The sequence below is a fragment of the Glandiceps talaboti genome, chromosome 23, assembly GCF_964340395.1.
Source record: "Glandiceps talaboti chromosome 23, keGlaTala1.1, whole genome shotgun sequence".
Classification (NCBI taxonomy): domain Eukaryota; kingdom Metazoa; phylum Hemichordata; class Enteropneusta; family Spengelidae; genus Glandiceps; species Glandiceps talaboti.
Window position 1 is genome coordinate 10,380,029 of NC_135571.1, and position 21,411 is coordinate 10,401,439.

The window sequence follows — 21,411 nt, forward strand, 5'->3', positions numbered from 1 at the left end:
TATCTAAATAAAGTGAAGTAATTATCTTTGTACATGTTATGACTTGCAGAACTCTTTATTGATAATTTTGATATGTATATAACACAGTAATCCTTATTATTCATAGACAGAACCTCAATGTAAAGTTATATATATATATATATATATATATATATATATATATATATATATATATATATATATATATATATATATATATATATATCGTCTGATGATCACAGCATGCAGCGTGAAACACTGTGTAACGTGCGGCTCCTGTGTACCTTGTTTGATACTGTGTTATTTACACCGCTCTACATATGTATTGAACACTTTTTACTCCAGCATAGATATTTTACATATACTGAGTATAAATATATATGTATATGCACACACATGTATATGCATATGTATGTATGTATGTATGTATGTATGTATGTGTGTGTATGTGTGTGTGTGTGTGTGTGTGTGTGTGTGTGTGTGTGTGTGTATGTATGTATGTATGTATGTATGTATGTATGTATGTATGTATGCATGCATGCATGCATGCATGCATGCATGCATGCATGAAATGTATGTATCGAAGTTTTTGGCATTGACGTTTCGAGCTGCTTCAGAAGGCCTAATCCTGGCATAACAGTGAGGTCACGTGCTTAATATTTATCTTGATATGTATCCATATGAAGCGCGTCACGCGAAAAGGTACCTAGCTACCTAATTAAAATCGTCATGCAAATGAGCTTCGACGCACAAAGGGTCACGTTGGGTCACGGAAAAAAAATGGCGGTCAGTTTGATTTCTTCGTAATCAAGTGATGCTACAATTGTACAAGGAACGGGTATTTATTGTAGTCGTATCATAAATCCGTAAGTTATTTATATTTTGGATCTTTGAATACCCTGCTGTTTGCATACCTAGCCATTATTTTTCTTCTCCTTTCGTTTTCTGTCAATCCATTTGGGATTTTTTACGTTGTCGTTCATCTGAAGCCTTGGATCTGAAGCTGGTAAAGTTGTGGTGAAGTCGATGGTGTTTACTCTGACTGCATTTGACTTTATGCAGCGTGTATAGCTAAGTAATGGCTTCAGATTTTTTGGAGTGGACTTCGAACTACAAGACACACTTGGCTTGTACTCTCAAGAAAGTTTAGAAGGGTCCCAGGGCTCAGAGTGACAGTGGTGGCGGTAACGGTAGCGCCGGATTTTTCAGCCGCTGATGTATGAGAGTGAACTTGAAGAAGACATTCGCACTGTGATGCATCTGATGACGATGACTCTGTTGAATTTAATTCACAGGAGCTAGTAGAGGATTATATGCACAATGCAGACGAATTTGGCCTTGATGACACTGAAGCTGCTAGTTTTGATATTTCTAGTAAAGAAATCATCGTAAAGGTTGTGGATGTAACAAGAACTGTTTCCAGTTATTCGACATTGATCGCGTTTGTGATCATCATCTAGATATGCTAGAATTCAACAAGAATGAAAAGGAAATTCTGATCCTGCAAAAATCAAGCAGCACATGGATTACTGGTCAGACGTGGTAAAAGACAGAACATAAGGTTAAACTTCAAGTACTCGTCAGACAACGCGACACTAGGCGTGGTAAAAGACAACACAATTGGTGCAAGTACTCGATAGTTTGATGAAGTGGAAGTCTGTAGCTGGTCAGCGAGGATGTTTATGTACACTATCGGTAAGCATAAACATTGTGCACGTACGTAGTATACACTCAAACATGTTTCTACTGCCAACCTGTCTAAATTGAAAGTATACTACAAAAATTATCACATCTTGCTAAAAAAATCCTATTTCATATTTGCGTACTTGTACATGGTTGCATATAGGGGCGACCATGCTTAATTAATTATATGTTTCTCAAAATCCAACCGACTCTATTTTTTTTATTCTGGCAAAAATTTTTTTTTTGATTGACAAGATCAGAAAACACAATCACAACATCATCAGTTACTACGATGGCGACCACGCGAACGCGTCGCTGTAGTCTTTGTTACCCAGACTTCTGCCGTTGAGGGCTCCACCCTGAGCTGGGGCCCTCAACGGCAAGATTCTACCGGGGTAACCGAGACTAGTATGTGAGTGAAAATTATCGTTTATTACTGAAATTCGGGAACTGTAATCAAACAAATGGTTCTAGGTTTTCTTCTGAATTTAATTGTCATTTCGTGGTCATTTAGACTTTTATAGTCTGATTATGAAATGAAAGTATCGTCAACATGTACACATATTTGTCAAATTATTTGTTGTAAATTTTTATTTTTAACAGATTGACCGACTTTCACTTTTAAGGTGTTACGATGAGACACAGAGAATTAAGTACGGGCACTATAAAGACATGATATGTACAAATCGAGCATGAACTCACCTACACAAACACTTAGCAACAGCACTGTGCTATTGATAGACATGTTTACATATACATACATACATACATACATACATACATACATACATACATACATACATACATACATACATACATACATACATACATGTATTACATACATAGATACATACATACATACATACATACATACATACATACATACATACATACATACATACATACATACATACATTTTCACATAAAACACAATCAGCTTAGCTATGAACTCTTTATTTCGTCAAAACAACCTTTTCAAAATTAAAGTCAGTTTATTCAATGTCTTATCCGTATAAAAGTAGGCAACTATATTTACAGGTTACTTCACAAATCCGATATCGTTGCCATGGTATTCAGCCTTTTACATACTCTACATGTCTTGTTTATTCCCTCGTATATATTCTACAAGGGTTTCTTTGCTGTAGCTGTGAACACGGTATGCGGCCACTTTTCTTTTCCATCGTCCGTTTTCTCGCACTTAGTTTTTGCTTTCTGGAACACATCTTCTAAAAAATCTTCTTTCAAATGATCCGGAATACTCTGTATTTGATCCAAGAAGGTTCTCACGAATGCTGTATGAAGGGAAATATAGTAATATTCCGTTTAACATCAAGTTTTCTAGCTGATCATACCGCCACCTAGTGGTCAGCTGTAACTATGAAATGTGTCATTCTGATGAGGATCATCGACCAAGACAGATCGAAAGCTCAATGCTAAAAATTTTGAACTGCTTGTGTGTTGTAACCTTTGTAAATCATTTGATCTACCAAGCTGATGAACATAGTTGGTCATTTTGCATTGGTTATAACAACTAACCAAAACTCTCTCTCAAAAATGTTGACGTGTTAAACAAAAACCACACTCCTTGATCCAACATAAGGTGAGAGATAGTAATTTTGGATGTCTGCGGTGATGCAAATAAAAATATATAATGAATATCGAAATAGTCCGAGTCTAGAAAGAACAAACTTAAAGAATGCAACATTTATCTAAACCTTGTTGAGTACCACCTATATTTGCTCTGCTTATGTAAGTGCTGCTCTGATTGGCTGGATTTCTATACGTACACCTGCCTGTACTGTAGTATTATTTAAATTGGCCGTTTTCGTCTGTACCTTTATGTAGAGGTTTGTATACTTTAGTTTATGCTCCGAGTCGCTGGTGGGAGGTCGTTCGTCTTTATAGCCAACAGCAACGCGTCTCTGAAGTAGCTTGAGTGATCGGACAGGGAGTGACAGAGGTAGGACTAGTAGATCCTACAGCTTGTAAATGATACGCCCTACCGGCATCATGATTTACAAGCCTATGCGACTACCTGAGTCAGGCGATTCCTAGGGTAGGACACGAACTCATGAATGTACAGGTACGCCATACCTAGTATTTGGACGATCAGCTAGTTTCTACAGTTCCTGTATTTTTCCTGTGTTACAATGTCTCCAATAGGGAACCTGCAATCCAGACTGAGCATGCTCAGATGCAAAGGACTGTGGGATTATCTGTAGTTATCGTAATACCTAATCTGGAGCTACCGATGAAATAAACCTCCCACAATGGTCAGGGTGAGTATGAATTGATTATTTGTGGTTACAAACAATATAACATTATTGTTTACAATACTAATTGATTAGTATTCATTGTCACATTTCCCATAATGCAACATTCAACATGGCGGGTTTGCAAGTTCCCGAATCAAATCTCAACTGTAATTGTGATTCATGATAAAGCTAATGATGTACACCAACATTGACAGAATTCATTGGAAAGATTGACTTTACCTTTTGAATGCGAGTCATTGTCAAACACATAGAATGACAGAATTTTATCTCTCTCACATTGCACATCTATAAATCCGGCATTGATCAGAGCGCTGACGAAATCATTTTCATTCCCTTGTAAAGGATAGTGACTATAGACAAAATCCTAATAAGACAAAAAAGTTAGATAACAGAATAACTAAACTTTTATACACATGACGTAATCGACTTTTAATTTATAGATTAATAAATTAATTTTCAAGGTAAGAATACTAAACACGAATTTTGATAAATCAAAGTGCATGCATCCATCCATGCGCCCACCCACCCACCTACCCACCCACCAATCCAGCCAGCCAGCCAGCCACCATCCTTCCACCGGTCCGTCCGTCCATCCATCCATCCATCCATCCACACACACACACACACACACACACACACACACACATACACACACACACACACACACACACAACCTTTAAAACCAATGCTATCACAAATTACTTTCAAAAATATAATGAAATCAAACAAAAAATATGAAACCTTGGCCCTTGCCAAATTTATTTATAACAGCCGCAAGGGAAGAGAGCAACACAGTGTATAGTAAACTGCGGTCTTTGTTCACTGAGTTCATGTGTTGTGTATTAATTTATTAGATGAACATAAATGTCCTGTCACGGTTCACCTTTGACCTTTGAGCTTTTCAAGGGTAAAACATTGTCAACAAAGGTCAGTGGCGGCCTAGTTAAGACTTTGAATTTTGAATTTTGATACCAACCTGTAGATACTCCTGCCACTGTGGGAGTTCACAAACTGATTCATTGATGATATTAAAGAAATGTGGTTTTTGATCGACTTCGATGTTGAGGAAACACTCTCCACCAGGTTTCATCGATTCGCATATCCACTGAGCTGTACTAGGCCAATTTTCAATCCAATTCAAGGCGAAGTAAGCCAGAGCTTTGTCGAACGAATTTTTCCATTCAGGTTTAAATGAACTTTCATTGCCAGCATTACCAACTAAATAAGTAATGTTGTCAGCACAGTTCCTCGTTTTAGCGATGTTTATCATATTTGGGTTGATGTCAAAGGCTGAGAAGAAATAGACAGAAAACCTGGTCAAAACATTCACGTATTTGATATTAAATATAGCTGTTAGATTTTATTAGAAGAAAATGATGTACATTTTCCCACGCTTTCGTGAATTATGTTTGGAGAGATGTATTTATACTTAGTAATGACATTTCTACTCACAGAGTCAAACTATTTCTTAGAAGGCGATGTGACGAGACGTCAGCGAAAAATTGAGATTCGCTTCCAAGAAATTTTTCAAGTTGACTCTGGGAGTAGAAATTTTCATTACTAAGTACTAACCCTGAGTTCATGAACATTCACGATAGTATCATATTATTCTCAAATATTTTTCTTTACTCACCAAAAAATACTCGTGATCTAAGAGATTGTCGCAAATCGTCTAGTGACAAGACTCTTTAGGTCACTCGCAAATCGTCTAGTGACAAGACTCCTTAGGTCATTCGCAAATCGTCTAGTGACAAGACTCCTTAGGTCACTCGTACTTTTCGTAGCTGAACGAAGAAACATATTTAGGAATAACCAGTAATTATTTAATATTTAATTCATGTATCACCACGATCTGTCGGTTTCTTTCATGACCTAACACGGTTGACCTCTCACCTGTAGCTGACCTCACACCTGATTTTTGTACCACTCGTTTGGTGAGTTCACCTGACCCACAACAAACATCCAACAGCGTATCCGTGTCTTTGAATGACAGCCTTGATGTGACGTCATCAGCGGATTTGTTGACATATCGGAGCCTGTAGGCTGAATAGGATTCTGCGCCCTCTGGATTCATTATGGTATCTTGAAGTTTCCAGGATAGAGTTTGTGTAACACTGTCCAGTTGTCAGTTGCCCTGGTGATCCGAGGAAAATAAGGAATGATGATGAATGATAAAGAAACACAGGTAAGTTTCACTACTTCTTCCATCAAATTTTGATAAAGGAAAGTGTGAGAGAGAAATTATAAAAAATGGAGAGGAAAACGAGTAAAATGCCAGGAAAGACAGAGAAATAATTAACTTAAATTTAAGAAAGCATTCTACTCCTACGTCCGCCCACCCATCCCTTCCACCCCCAAGAAAGATTCACCGTTGTTGGCGCCCTACTTAGTAACCATTGAAGCTCTTGGCCAACTACATGTTTTGTAATTTGATAATCATGGCTGTATTACTAATAATACATCCATGATTTAAGTACATAACATACAATCATTCTCAACCAGAACTTATTTTACTTTTGAGACACATCTAAAAACAAATCGTTGAGGGCGCCGTGCTGTGATTTACGATGCATTCTGTTGATTAGCCCCAGTCTACATCGCCGTATCTGAGTGATTTCGAGTCCACTACGATCGGCTAGTGAAGGAATACAGCTGTCACAAATCCTGCGACGTAGAAAGGCTATCTTTTCAACATGGAGGTATAACATAGTAATACCGCCATGTTTTCAGAGATAGGCTGACTTGAACTATAGAAGGACAGATAAGTAAGAAATCCTTACTTGTCTGTGATAGCAGGTATGCTAATAATATGCCCTCTTTTATACGTCGCTTGAATACAAGAACTTGTTATAAATGTTATCCACATATATATGCATTACGTAATTGCATATAATAGAGAACATGTTCACATAGACTGCATTCATTATATCAGAGGTTTGGCCTTGCAAAGACGAGACGGTTCACATTTATTTAGCGGCCGATGACTTAGTCGACGTTTACCCGGCAGTATAGTTGTTTTGCTTTGACAAATTAAAAGTGAAAATATCACAGTGATTATTATAAATTTGTTGAATAACTGATGAACGACTGAAAAACAACAACAACAACAACAACAACAACAACAACAACAACAAAAATCAACAACAAAAACAACAACAATAATAACAAAAGAAGGGATAATAATAAATATAAAGAATCACGGTCACTGATTATTATAAATTTGTTGAATGACTGAAAAACTACTACAACAACAACTTCATCATCATCATCATCATCATCAACAACAACAACAACTACAACAACAACTACGACAACAATAACAGCAACAATATCAACAACAACAACAACAACAACAACAACAACAACAATATCAACAACAAAGAAGAGAAAATATATAAATATGATGAACCACGGTCTCTCTGAGATGTCCAAACTTTACAGTTCGTTGCTATCCGGGTTGGTCTTTCCTTGACGTGATAAGAGTACATAGATCCCTACTAGCGTTAGCTAAAATTCATGTTATTACTATGATATCGGATATAGGCGTACTGTTTGAAAACGATAAGTCACTCAGCTCAGATCACGATATGGTAAATACAAAACTGTTACCAAAAGGATGGTACAAACATTAAAATTTGAGGCAGTGACGTGATGACTTGTACATCTGATGGTCAGCCTCTTTTTGTAAAGCACTATGCCTGTTGCAAAATAGAGTAACTTACTATGGGGTGCCAGACAACATGAGTCCAGCTGTAGCAAGTTATACTTGTATATGGAACGGTATTGTCTTGCGCCTCAGTTAGACGCAATCGATATAGAGAAGGCCCTCTGCAGCCTATCGAGTTTGATTATGAAGCGGTTCAAAGTATTGATAGATCACGCATCTATCAACAACCGATGTTGTCACACTTTCCCAAGAGGAATGAAACAACCTTACCTGTATCCGTGTGCTGCTGCTTTGAACTTTGAAGCTTGAAGGTGAGTTATAAAAGATGTACGCATGCTCAGTTACGAGGTCATCAATGTATAGATGCTTGCAGTGTGATATAGCGCAACTGAAGGTCAAACACCACAATGTAGGTCACATTGTCATGTGCTTTGCTATTATGATATAGAAACAGTAATGAATGTTTTCAAGGGTGTAACTGATAGCTCACGATCAGAAAATGTAAAGTTATTCAAACTAAACTATACAGTACAAATCTTTATTCACACCGTTTACTACTTCACTCTTACAAGTCGAGTCCAAGAGTCCGGATTCTTATAATATCAATCGGTCACCTGATACATGGTGACAATGTTGAGAGGTGACACGTTCACATTGTTTGGGTCACTACCAATGGCGATGGCAGATCAAATATAGGGAATCAAATTAAACGCTAATGCAATCTTAGTAAAATTATATGTTGATATATAGCAACGAACTTGAAGTAATTATAATTTTTGATGTGATAGTAAGTATTTTCCAATCAACCGCATTGCTTTACTCAGTCATAGACCACATACGAAATTTAGTGTAGGGTCTGTATGATCCAGTGTTAATGTTTACTCCATTGATATCAAGGTTATATATAAACTATAATTCACTTATTTATGACAACACGCAATAAATTAGATTATGTCTATCTTCATGATCTTAGTTTGCTAATAACACACTTTAGGATTATCATCGATATGTAAATTAGCAGTGTAGCGGGTGATATTGTTGTCATCATCTGAATTTCAGAATTCAACAATTTATGTACCATGTTTTCCAGCTAAAACAACTAAAAAATAATACTCTGCAAGAGGACGCCTGCTAAGTGTCGCCGTAGAGGGGGAAAGAAATCAAAAACAAATAAAAAACAAAACAGATAATCACTTAGGGATTGAGGGATGGGGAGGCGGATGTTGAGCGCCACCCGAAAATAGCGCCCTCTATGTTATTTTTTTCTTAAATAGATAGGCGTGTTTGCTTGTGGCAGAATATCAAACACACAATATCTTTTGTCTCGAGTATTGGCCTGGGTCCGGTCTCTTCCTTTGCATGTGAAATTGTGAAATTCTAAATGACTTATAAATTTACAGTATAAAAAATGAAGAAAAATTCTTAAAGGCATATCATTTCAATATGACCCACTAAGCCTTACTTGAGAACAATAATGGTAATTATCATATGGGGAAATGTATTATTAGGGCAAACAAATAAACAAACAAACAAACAAACAAACAAACAAATAAATGAACATATTAGTTATGACGCAAATTTATTTTGAAACGAATACTTGTAATAATTTATTAAAGGACCAAACGAGCGTAAAATTGTTAGAATATACTTTGTTCAAAGAATGCAAATTACAGAAACATAAGATAAAATAGGTACAGATATGATAAAAATGGACTTTGTACCTTACGACAGTGGATACTGAGCTTTCAACTCACTAAGATAGACACAAACTGAAACTATATATTGTTGCGAAATGTTGATGTAAGCTGGGATTGAATGAACGTCGGTTTAGTTTTATCTACAGTAGGGCTAGTCTTGGTTACCCACCTCTCGCTGCTGGGGCTCTTTTACGAGACCACCCAAACGAAAGTCTGGTGAAACGAGATTCCAACTCGCCCGCGCAGGAAACTATAACAAACTTAAGAAATGTACTGTGTCACCCCAGCGCGGGGTAGTTGAAAAAACGTGGTTTCCCCAGACTCTCGTTTGGGGTTGTCTCGTAGAAAAGCCCTCAGCGGCGAGAGGCTGGATAACCGTGACTACAGTAGGGCTACTTTATGAATGCTAGTTCCATATACTTACATTTTACTGTTTTGAGACTTCCAATGTTTACACTATCCAGATGACAGCTAGGTTGATAAGATTAGTATAACAGTGGCAATGCTACAATTATATCAATTAACCCCATCAAACTATAATTACGATTAGTTCTTGTCTCTTAGTTAGCTGAAAGCTAGGTTTCCGCATTAGTAAGCCTCGTCGAAGGAAATAAGAACATAGCTAATCATTCTTACTATCTAAAGTGAGGCTGAGACATAATGACGTAAACACACTTTGTTATGACGTAAACGCACTTTTTTATGACGTAGATAGACAGAACTGTCAGATTGCCACATGTTAACACACACCACAGGTAACTAACACATCAACGTATCTGTGTTATCAATCGTCGTCTTCAACAACTATTTCATCGTCTTCATCGTCATCATCGAGAGCCTTCTTCTCGACTTTCACAACTTTTAGATTCATCTTCTTTGCCTTCTTGTGATCAAAACCTCGAGAACTCTCAAACCATTTTTCATCACCGATGTAAATGTCTTCGTCTGCCTTTTGTCCCGGTACTTCTCGACGACTGTATGCATACACTGCCTGTAATTAGAAATTAGCACAAATTATATATATATATATATATATATATATATATATATATATATATATATATATATATATATATATATATATATATATATATATATATATATTGTCTGATGATCGCACAATGCGTGAAACTCCGAGTTACAACCAAGAAAGAGTTCCAGTACTACCAAAACTATATATATATATATATATATATATATATATATATATATATATATATATATATATATATATATATATATATATATATATATATATATATATATATATAATCCCTTTTGTATCATCGGCTAACTAAGCATGTTAGGAGCAGCACTAGCAGAAAAATTAAAATACATACACTACTAAAAAATTAGAGAAGATATGACTTGTATAATCACATACAGGAACATACAAAAAAACCCAAAAAAACCCCCAAACAAACCAAAGGGAAGGAAGAAGAAGAGAGAGAGAAAACAATTACTCTTCTAACCTTAGTAGTCAAAAGATCTAACCTTTTAAACTATGCTATATTAGTTTTAACAAAATCTTGTCTGTTTTAATTACATCATAAAGTATTGTTTGATAGAAAGATTATCCATCTGTTTACTTATAGACTCATTATAATGTTTCGTATTATCTCATATGAATAAATATAGTAGTTCATGATATTGCATAGAAAAAATATGCAAATGGAACAGGAATTATTTTATTCCTACTTACTTGGTTACAAGCCTGGCATTTAATGGTTGTCGTTTTCTCATAGCAACCACTCTGTTCTTCTATAAACAACTGTGATCTGGGATGTTTACAGGGTTGTACCTCTTCAGACATGACGTATGATGTAAGATTCTAATGCATGGTAATCAAATAATAACAATATAAGCGAAATATGTATATGTATATTATATTTATTGATTATATTTAGACCACTGTCATTTGCTAGTGTTAACGTCTGTAATTTATGCAAAATCGATATTTTTTTACTGGTTTTGTCAGGTGGTTTGTAATTTATGTAAAATCTATATTTTTTAACTGTGTCGTTTTGTGAGGAGGTATTACTCAAAGTGTATACTATGATAAAATAGGTCCATTGCGTATAGTCTCAAAAACGTACAGTATTGGTTACAGTTTATCTGATCGTTTTTTTTCCTAATTTTTGTCATCTGTGTTGGTAATTCAATTAGACTGTAAGATATACATCATGTTGTTCAGCCCTGTCAGACTTCTAAACCACTGTAAGATACGTCATGTTCTTCAGCCCTATCAGACTTCTAAACCACTGTAAGATATGTTGTGTTGTTCAGCCCTATCAGACTTCTAAACCACTGTAAGATATGCTGTGTTGTTCAGCCCTATCAGACTTCTAAATCACTGTAAGATATGTCGTGTTGTTCAGTCCTATCAGACTTCTAAACCACTGTAAGATATGTTGTGTTGTTCAGCCTATCAGACTTCTAAACCACTGTAAGATATGTCGTGTTGTTCAGCCCTATCAGACTTCTAAACCACTGTAAGATATGTTGTGTTGTTCAGCCCTATCAGACTTCTAAACCACTGTAAGATATGTTGTGTTGTTCAGCCCTATCAGACTTCTAAACCACTGTAAGATACGTCATGTATGTGTAGGTTTCTTAACCACGAATTCTGTATCTTAAGACTGTAATCCAATGTGTTGTATAAAACTTTTGATCCAACACAAAAGTGAATCATTTTTATATGAAATGTTCCACTGTGTACTTCAGTAAACAGATAGTTAATTCTGATCAACATGGCAACAGTTAACAAACAGAACCATAACACGTGCGGTGTATCATGATCACATCAGTGAGAATAATCAACTCGAGTCAACGGAGCGTGTAGATAAACTGTCTATGCATGAGTAGGTGCTTTGTCTGTGAAGGAAATTAACGGCCAAATATCCACAATATATGTTGGTGAATATTGTTGAGTAGATCGCGAGGCAAGGTGATTTGAATAATTGCTGTTATAGAAAAAATAAGCCATAGAAATTTGAAAATCAATTAGGTTTTTAGCAATTTTGAAGGCTAGTCACGATCTGGGCTATAAGTATGTATTCAATAACTATATTAATACCACAGAGTGACACGTCTGTACAATTTAATGATAACATATTCAATAAGTCAACAACACGACATACTATACGTACAAGAAACTATTTAATGTACATATGGTACATGTCAACCATGATATTCAGGTTATTTATTTTATGTTCAACCCCAATCAATTCCTGTGTGTCTACACACCCCTGTTGTCCATTCACCAAAATATACATTTTGTATAACCACGAACCAATCGACTAGTTAGCTATATGTTATGCCTAGAGACCAATTTCCTTCTCTACCTAATGCTTAGCAACATATCTAATATGCATAAATACGTGAACGCTCGTACGCGCGCGCACGCACATACATACATACATACATACATACATACATACATACATACATACATACATACATACATACATACATACATACATAAATACACACACATACATACATACATGTATAACATACATACATACATACATACATACATACATACATACATACATACATACATACATACATACATACGTACGTACGTACGTACATACATACATACATACATACATACATACATGTACATACATACACACACGCATATACAGACATACAGATACACACACACATACATACACAATACCCTTATGTGAAGCTCGCAAAATAGTACGTTGCACTAGGATTTCAATTGTTACACCTTTGAAGGACAGCAGACAACACACTTCTTACATTTAATTGTGAGATTTAGAAATAGGTGTGTCTATCCATGCATACAGAACAGCACCAGGCCCTTAAAAAACGTGTATGTTTTTGAGTGTACCTCAAACACATGGGTCACATTCCGTTGTTGGTTGTCAAGAAAATTAACAATGTTATTGGACCATAACAATTGAGAAGCATAAATATGTCAAAGAGAGGTTAGTTCTACTTGACCTTTAAATCGATACAACTCTATTATCCCTGACCTCTCCGAAGTTACGATGTAAATTTGATAAAAAACAACGGTAACCCTGGGTTTGCTTTGGAGTACCTAACAGTAAGAGATGTGATATATTTTAAAACAGATCTGTGAACAACTAACTGTCAGATCCGTCTTGTTCATTGTGTTACAGAAAGCGTATAGCTAAACGTACTTGGACCTGGATTACTAATAATTAGAAGCCCCGTGTGACCAATGTGTGAGCATTTGTCAACGGGTGCTACTTTTTGTGTTGAAGCAAGTCGAACAACATACATGGTGGAGAGTAGTAGCAGAAACAAACATTGGAATAGTAATGCTAAAGGTATTCATTGTCGCTGACAGCTTTTGTCGTCAGAGTAAACCTAATGGAACAAGAAATTACTAATTGAACTGTTTTTACATAGACAGAACCGGCCTAATTATTCACTCTTTTGGCTTTCATGAGATATTCGGACGACCGGAATTCTCACGGAAGCACTAAATATCCTAACTAAACAAGACGTGACTTGTTAATTCCGAAAGGAAATTGTTATCAACATGAGAATTTAGACTAAATTAATCATTGATATCTTTGAAAATTATAAATTCCGATAAATGCCGTAATAATACGAGGCTCGAATAGCACACATCCAAGCCCCAAACGTGGTAAGAATTCGTTTTTTTTTATATACACAGTGTTTAATCATGTTTCGTAAGTCAGCATACCTGTTACACACGGCACAATGTCGATGAAAACACCGACACATTTCCAATTCCCCACTTATATAAACCTTACCTTTCGATGACAACGGATAACAGCTTGTCTCTACTTCAAGTTGTCTCTGCGACTGTGTGGTAATCTTGTCTGCTGCAAGGCTAGCTTACACGGTGTATATCAACGGACCAAGATCTCAACTATCGCTAAAAGTAGTCGAAGTGTTTGTTTAATCAAGAAAGTGTGTACTGAATGATCAAATACTCGGTGTGCTAGGTGATCGATGGAGTGTGTGATATGACCGAACCGCTTCAGTGACTCGAGTATCTTGCAGCTTGTATTCAAGTTAGCTGCTATTGTGTATAGATACCCTCGAAGCCTCCATCTATGCTCCAAGGCATAATACGCGTCTATTCGGGACACATGTGGTTTTCTTTTGTATCTCATCATCATTAACGATCTAAAAAAAATCTTTGCCCGAACACATAAGTACATGTGAGGCCATTAATCCCCACTGAGACGTGGGGTTAGGAAAGGTTATGTTTTATTGTGAGTAATGGCGGGCTATTGAGCAGACGATAGTGAAAGAGATTCTTGTTATGACTATGAAAAACGTCATTTTATTGTCTTGCGGAGTTGACAGCAGGTGTATGTTCGTTTTATTCAGAATTTGTTGAGTTATATTTGAAATGACACCCACAAAGATCACTTGAAGACAATTACGGTAGGTAGATAGCTCAGTATGACTCAAATGGCGACTACAATTCAAGTCTAATGACTTTTAAATGCCCATAATTCAATCCTAGGATCTCGAATTAGTGTGCTCCTATCAGTGAAGACATTAAGGATTACATAGGATTATTCTTTTGGTAGAGACCAACTTTTTCCGTAACTCTGCCAGAAAAGTGGTTATTTTTACACTATTTTTTTGTCCTAATCACAAGTGGGCCTTTCACATTTTAGAGAAAAAAAGGTACACACTATATCAATGGAATATGTCAGATCCCGATGGGCAATTTTTTGAAGGAACATATTTTTCACATTAATTGTCATAGTCTTGTAGACTTCTCAGGTGCATGCAACATGTGTGTCTCTTTTCAGTAAAAAAATTGTTTGTGATTATCAAAGGTAACGAAAACAATGTGATCAGAACTTGATAAACACGCATTGTTTATGCACCGTAGCTCCCTGTAGAATAATGGTATGGTCCTTACTTAGGCACTACAGTGCTACTAGACATCGTACTTTCTAAACAATTAAAAAACGTGATCAAACATTTGAAAGTAAATAAAACTACCATTATTTGTATTTGGAAGCTTGTACAAACACAAACCAGACAACATAGTGTTAAACCATATATGTACTTATATATACTGTGACGTATTAGACTGAGAAACGGAGTATTTACAGACATCCACCAGGTATGACAACAGTGGCATTCAGCATACAAGCTTGCAAACATATATTTCAGTGCACACAAAACAGACTATACACATATTCTGACAGAGATAGGTAAATATATGTAGACAAAAAGTGTACTTTTTAACAGTATACGACTCATACAGGAGAAACTATGGCAACATCACTAACGTTGCAACGTTTCAACACGTTGAAAATAATAACACTGCCAACATCACTATCACTACCACAATAACGATCTTTGACCAACACCACCATATCATCGTGACCACCACTACCACCACCACGACCACCACCTTCGGGACCACTATCAACACCTTGACCACCACCACCACCACCACCACCACCACCACCACCACCACCACCACCACCACTACTGCCATCACCGTTAGTCTGGTTGTACCCCACTGTCATCTGTACCCCTTCCAACAAGCCAAAAAGTTCATACAAGCTAAGTATACTTAGTGAGGCCTAAAGAAAATAATTGTTTGGTTCCGGTTACCCAACCCCACCTAGTTTTTCACGCCGACCCTAAACTTTTTTTTAAGTATTCAAGAAAAAAATCGCGAAAATTATGTCGCAAGAAATAGTGGATGCGGAAACTGTCATCAACTTAAAAAGACAATTTAAAACTGTTCTTCCAATCTGTAATGGCTGTACATCTGATGGGAAAAATCCAATGTAATAACACAGAGACCATATGGAAAACAACGGAAAACACAACTACCTGAACTAGACACTCACATATGAAAAAAAAAATATATGTATAAAAAATAATATAAAAAATCTACCTGGCCCACCTATTCTAAATGGAACCACGCATTTTTTTGTTAGGCCTGAACTGACAGTAAAGGTGTATTTAGTCGATTGAAGTACGACCTAGAGGTGTATTTACCGTATACTACACTAGAAAGTTGAATAAAGTGACTACCTGACAACTTGGCCTAAGTACAGGATTATATAGAGATGAATTCTAGTCATGTTTATAGGAAACCTAATACAGACAATATAGATTAACTTTGAGTGTTTGTTAGTTGTGCCTTTCATATTAAATCTGTTCACAGTAAGATAAATATTTGTACGTTGTGTTTGTAGAGACTTTCCCTGGAGGTTTCAAAACACACGTTGACAACAAACTCTTTTATAGAACTGTGTTGACTCAGCCTGTTATATCAGACACAATTAATTTTTTCTCTCTAAATATTTGAACCCCATAGACAGATGTACGTACATGTAATTGGGGTTAAAGGTCAAATGCCAGTTAACTAAGTAAAGTAGGTTACTCGGGTTAGTCTACGTATACAAGTGCGTATGATAGAATGATTCCTATTAACAAGAGGTGGCGCATGCGTAATTTGGAGTCCGTCATAACAATAGTACACAGAATCTTTGAGAATGTTACAAACTGTCCATGAGGAGTGAAAACGTTTGTTATGGCCGAATCGTTCATAGAATTACAGCAGTCGTTTGAAGACAACTGTGTATAGCATGTATTTCATGTCTTCTGACAGAAACATAAAATGATATCATATAGGTCGCTTTTATATGTAAGGAATTAACCATGAAGGAACCATTCCAAATAACCGTTTCTATGGATACAACAATTAAAGTAGCCATGTAGATTAGAAATTGGTACTTACTTGGGATTTTTAAATTAAGAAGGGAACTTTACTATTGGGAGCCTGTGAATCTATCAGATTCTTAGGGTGAAAATTAAATCTTAAAAATGAGTTGGCATCTCACCACCAGCTGGAGGAAAGAAAGTACACATCAGGAACAATTCACAGTATCTAACAGTTGGGACGTTAGCTCACTGACTAGTGTTAAGGGGACTTGGGTTTGGCTTCTACACGTGTCACTTTCTGTCCTCAATTATAACAAAAATGAACTGCACTATATCTTTTTTTTTGCATTCTACCCCTGTTCTAGATAGCAGTGTATTTGTTAAGCCGAACTACTAATATTCAGTTTTGTACTTCAGTGGTATATGAACTACAGGTGGTGTGTCGTTCTGTGTTTTCGTGTATCAATGTTGATTTGACCTGACTAGTACAAAAGAGACACGTCCGCTTAATGTTATAAAGACAGCAGTTTGTTATTGCAGGGTTACAAAGAGATACCATCATATCTTGTAAACTTTACTTTAAAATATACATGATACGTGTGATCGAAGTGGAGACACACAATGCATTTTGGAACAGACAACATATTAATTTAAGCAACACAACTTCTAATATGATAGAAACCTCTCGGGATTATTGTTTATCTGTGTGAAGGATTACAAAGAGATACCATCATATTTTGTAAATTTTATTTTAGATATACATGATATGTGTGATGGAAGTAGACCATAGATTACATTACAATAGTTAGGGATGTCAACGATCACAATGACATTCAATTGAATATATTAATTCAATCATCAATGACACTTTGATAGAGAGGAAGTTTACCGGCAACCCTTGGCTACGTCAGGTACAAGGTGAAAGTACGAGTGCAAACACCCGAGGCCTGCTCGTCCAGAATACATGGTATTGTGTGTGGAGACGCGCAATGCATTCTGGAACCGACAACAGGTCCATTTAAGCGTGAAAGAAGGGCCAATATACGAGGGTTGGGGTTCAGATCTGTTTCCACAGGTCTAAGCTATGACGTTCATCGGAGACAGAACCCTATAAGCCCCTCCCTTCCTGTGTAAATTGATGAGAATATTATCTATTACGAGTGTCAATATAGGATCATGATCCCTTTCATAAATGTCACATCTATCCACACGTTCTTACGATGTACGGGTTAGTTGTCAAGTGTCAGGCATTCTTTATGAATTTTCAATGCTAACAAAGAATGTATACCACAAAGTTTTAAGTTTGCATATATAATTACATTGTCCTTTTTTACATATAGAGTAACATTTATATATTGGTACAAAAAGCTAAACTTGAACATATGTAATCAAATATGTTAATTAACAAATTAAAGTTCTATTCACAAGGTATCGAACCTGATTATGTTGTAGCAGTCGATGATATTACAGACGGAATATCAAATTTGTTCACATTTTTTTCTGATAACTAAATTGAAGCATTTTGTATAGTGTGAAGTTTCAATGTTGATTTGACTTGAGGCCTAATAAAAAATTGTGTGGTTCCGATAACGCTCAATTTTAGAATAGGTGGGTATGTAGATTTTTTTATTATATTATATTATATTTTTTATATGTTGGTGTCTAGGTCAGGTTTTCCATTGTCTTCCAAATGGTCTCTGTGTTATTTATTTCATCGTATCAAATGTGTAGCCATAACAGATTGAAAGAACAGTTTTATATTGTCTTTTTAAATTGATGTCAGTTTCCGCATCCTCTATTTCTCGAGAGACTTCCCATTTTTTGTGAATTCAATATATTTTTCTCGAAAAAGTAAACTGAAGTTTAGGGTTGGCAATGAAAAACTAGTTTGGGTCGGGTAACCGGAACCAAAGAATTATTTTTTTGTATTATGTTTTTCTGCATTGTTGAACTGCAGTTTTGTACTGCATGCTGTATGAACTGCAGGCTTCATATCTTTTATAATATGGTGTGTCGTGTTTTAGTGTATCAATGTTGATTTGACCTGACTAGTACAAAAGAGAACGTCCTCTAGTGTTATATAGAGAGCAGTTTGTTATCGTAGGGGTACAAAGAGATACCATCATATTTTGTAAACTTTACTTTAAATATACATGATACGTGTGATCGAAGTAGTCAACATAATATTACACTACAATAGGTGGGGTTGGCAACGGTCACCATGGTATATCAACATAAATTGTTTCATTCATTCATTCATTCATTCATTCATTCATTCATTCATTCATTCATTCATTCATTCAGACAATCAGTCAGTCAGTCAGTCAGTCAGTCAGTCAGTCAGTCACATCCAGTCCTTATGAGTTGCGCATAGCAACATATATATTGGGATATCAAATTAGAATTTCATTTATAACTAATCGAAAATCGTTTAATCTAAAAAATATTTGGTCTTTTATGTAGAATACCTTACTACAACCATTGCACCATTTGTCGACAATTTTTGCTGATCAGAACGTCGTTTTATCAATGATGGACAATTGAAACTGGGTTTGAAGGTGCCGAAAAGTCGACTATCCAATGTATTCCTCGGGTTGAAATTCCTGCCTTTACCGATCACACAGTTCTATGACATCACACATTCCACGTCTTATACAAAAAAAACAACAGCATACCACTGTAAATACTCTGAGACTGTCAGATAGATACTAAACTTTATTTACCCAGAAGGAACAGTGTTACAGTAGCAATTTTAAATTTTGTTAAAAATGACTGAATAAGGTACATAGCTATGAGGGTCAATCAAATCATAGACAATGTCAAATCAACTACAAATAAAGCATAGTTCAGTTTACATGATCTCCTATACCTGATGACCACATGATACCCCTATGGGAAAAGGAAGGACCAGATTCCATCAATTTATTGAGGTCTATATTTATTGTGCTACGTTTCGAGCTCCAGGCTCTTCTTCACAGGTGCACAAATCCAAAAGATAAATTAAAATTGAAAAGTTACTGCAATGTCTGCGATTAAAATTAGAAACGAATTTTTTAACCACTGTTAAAAACAAGCTGGACAGGATCTGAATAAAAATAAAAATAAGACAATTGCGGAAAATACAACCCAGCAGTCACCCGTCTTCTAATTTGTAATACGTGTAGCAGAGACAGTAAAAATTTACATACAGTTGTATATAATATATAAGTGTGAAAGGGCGGGGAACATACATTGTTGCGTCATGGGGAGGGGCGGGGGTGGTGGTGACGTCATGTTAGGTGTAAATGAATAACCATGTATATTCATACTTACATGACTTTTAGTATTGTATAACACATTAAAACAATACTTCTCTTCGGCAAGTTTGGCTTGCAATAAAAAACAAAATCTCTTTGGCTTTTCACACATCTGGGTTTTTGAATCCCTTTTCCGATAGCAGTAAGAGTCACGTGGTCAATGTTGTGGCCAGGAGAGTTGAAGTGTTGGGGGACACTTGTACACTTTTTTATTATGGGTTGCCTATGTAGCAGTGTTACTAATATCAACAGACTTCACTATGTTTTGTATATTTTCATTACATATTGACGAAGTTAAGCTATCCCAGAAAAAAATATTGGATATGAATAGGTGTGGTGATGCCACAGTGCAGTGACGTCATAGGTTGGTGACGCCATCGATTCGATGACATCCTAGGTCGATGACGTGTAAACCGATGTATCCTGTCATTGGTGTATCATATCCACACCTGTCCATATCTACAATAGGAATCAAGCTACAAAAAACACAGAATAGGCAGTGTACGTGTTTAGGAAGTAGTCACACGTGCTATCAACCTTGTGCTATCAACTCAATCTAAACACGAGTATGTTTTTAACCACTACAACGGAAGTCCTCAACATCACAGTACTCCCAACGAACACGTGGGTCTGTAGTGTAACACCATGCAGTTGGAGAATTGCTGGGATTGCGACAGAAATTGTGTGTACCAAGATCCGAATTTGGATACTTGTCTGGTGTGTAAATATGTGCATGCGGCTTCTGTAAAGTCCATCGCAGACATTCTTTTCCTGTCCTCGTTACAGCTATCGTACCGCTGTAATCAGTTGCCTTCTGGTCAGTGAAACAATTTATATCTAGTTTGGAATGATACATAAAAGTCACTGTTAGTCTGGATCGAGGATAAAGGTAGCGAATCGAATCCAAGTGTACCTTTTTATGGGAATGATAGTTTGAAGAAATTAAATTCAACCTATATTTTATATCACAGTCCAACTTAAAGTGCAGTTGTCGTTCACTGCGCATGTCTGGGTGAATTACATTTTGTTATTCACAACCAGAATCCTCATCATAAGGCTACCAATGTAAGATCTTTAATACCCACCCCAAGTTACGACCATCATGTTAAAGTTTGGTTATATAATGATTT

At 36.2% G+C, this 21,411-nt stretch overlaps 3 protein-coding genes across 3 annotated transcripts in view; all 3 read right to left on the reverse strand.

Moving 5' to 3' along the window:
• Nucleotides 1–2,784: 2,784 nt before the first annotated feature.
• LOC144452715 (uncharacterized) lies at nt 2,785–6,069 on the reverse strand. Its single transcript, XM_078143860.1, has 4 exons — nt 5,832–6,069; nt 4,915–5,228; nt 4,158–4,302; nt 2,785–2,954 (listed from the first exon to the last, which is right to left on the reverse strand). The coding sequence occupies exons 1-4, from the start codon at nt 6,010–6,012 to the stop codon at nt 2,785–2,787; spliced, it is 810 nt and encodes a 269-aa protein (XP_077999986.1). The 5' UTR covers nt 6,013–6,069.
• A 3,607-nt stretch (nt 6,070–9,676) lies between these two features.
• On the reverse strand, nt 9,677–14,212 carry LOC144453073 (uncharacterized). Its single transcript, XM_078144346.1, has 3 exons — nt 14,084–14,212; nt 11,005–11,133; nt 9,677–10,293 (listed from the first exon to the last, which is right to left on the reverse strand). The coding sequence occupies exons 2-3, from the start codon at nt 11,113–11,115 to the stop codon at nt 10,087–10,089; spliced, it is 318 nt and encodes a 105-aa protein (XP_078000472.1). The 5' UTR covers nt 11,116–11,133; nt 14,084–14,212; the 3' UTR covers nt 9,677–10,086.
• A 5,854-nt stretch (nt 14,213–20,066) lies between these two features.
• LOC144452716 (apolipoprotein(a)-like) overlaps nt 20,067–21,411 on the reverse strand; it is a 50,591-nt gene continuing 49,246 nt past the window's right edge. Inside the window, exon 33 of the mRNA XM_078143861.1 lies at nt 20,067–21,118. Coding sequence (XP_077999987.1) covers nt 20,856–21,118 — 263 coding nt within the window. The 3' untranslated portion in view covers nt 20,067–20,855. The remainder of the gene's footprint in view (nt 21,119–21,411) is intronic.

What these genes read in the sequence shown, in the direction of transcription:
- LOC144452715 (XM_078143860.1), bottom strand. Translation starts at nt 6,012, where the DNA reads ATGAATCCAGAGGGCGCAGAATCCTATTCAGCCTACAGGCTCCGATAT. An exon ending in AGGTGTGAGGTCAGCTACAG is followed by an intron (nt 5,229 to 5,831) that starts GTGAGAGGTCAA and finishes ATTTCTTCTCAG; the next exon opens with CCTTTGACATCAACCCAAAT. An exon ending in AGTGGCAGGAGTATCTACAG is followed by an intron (nt 4,303 to 4,914) that starts GTTGGTATCAAA and finishes TTGTCTTATTAG; the next exon opens with GATTTTGTCTATAGTCACTA.
- LOC144453073 (XM_078144346.1), bottom strand. Translation starts at nt 11,115, where the DNA reads ATGTCTGAAGAGGTACAACCCTGTAAACATCCCAGATCACAGTTGTTT. An exon ending in AATGCCAGGCTTGTAACCAA is followed by an intron (nt 10,294 to 11,004) that starts GTAAGTAGGAAT and finishes TTCTAATTACAG; the next exon opens with GCAGTGTATGCATACAGTCG.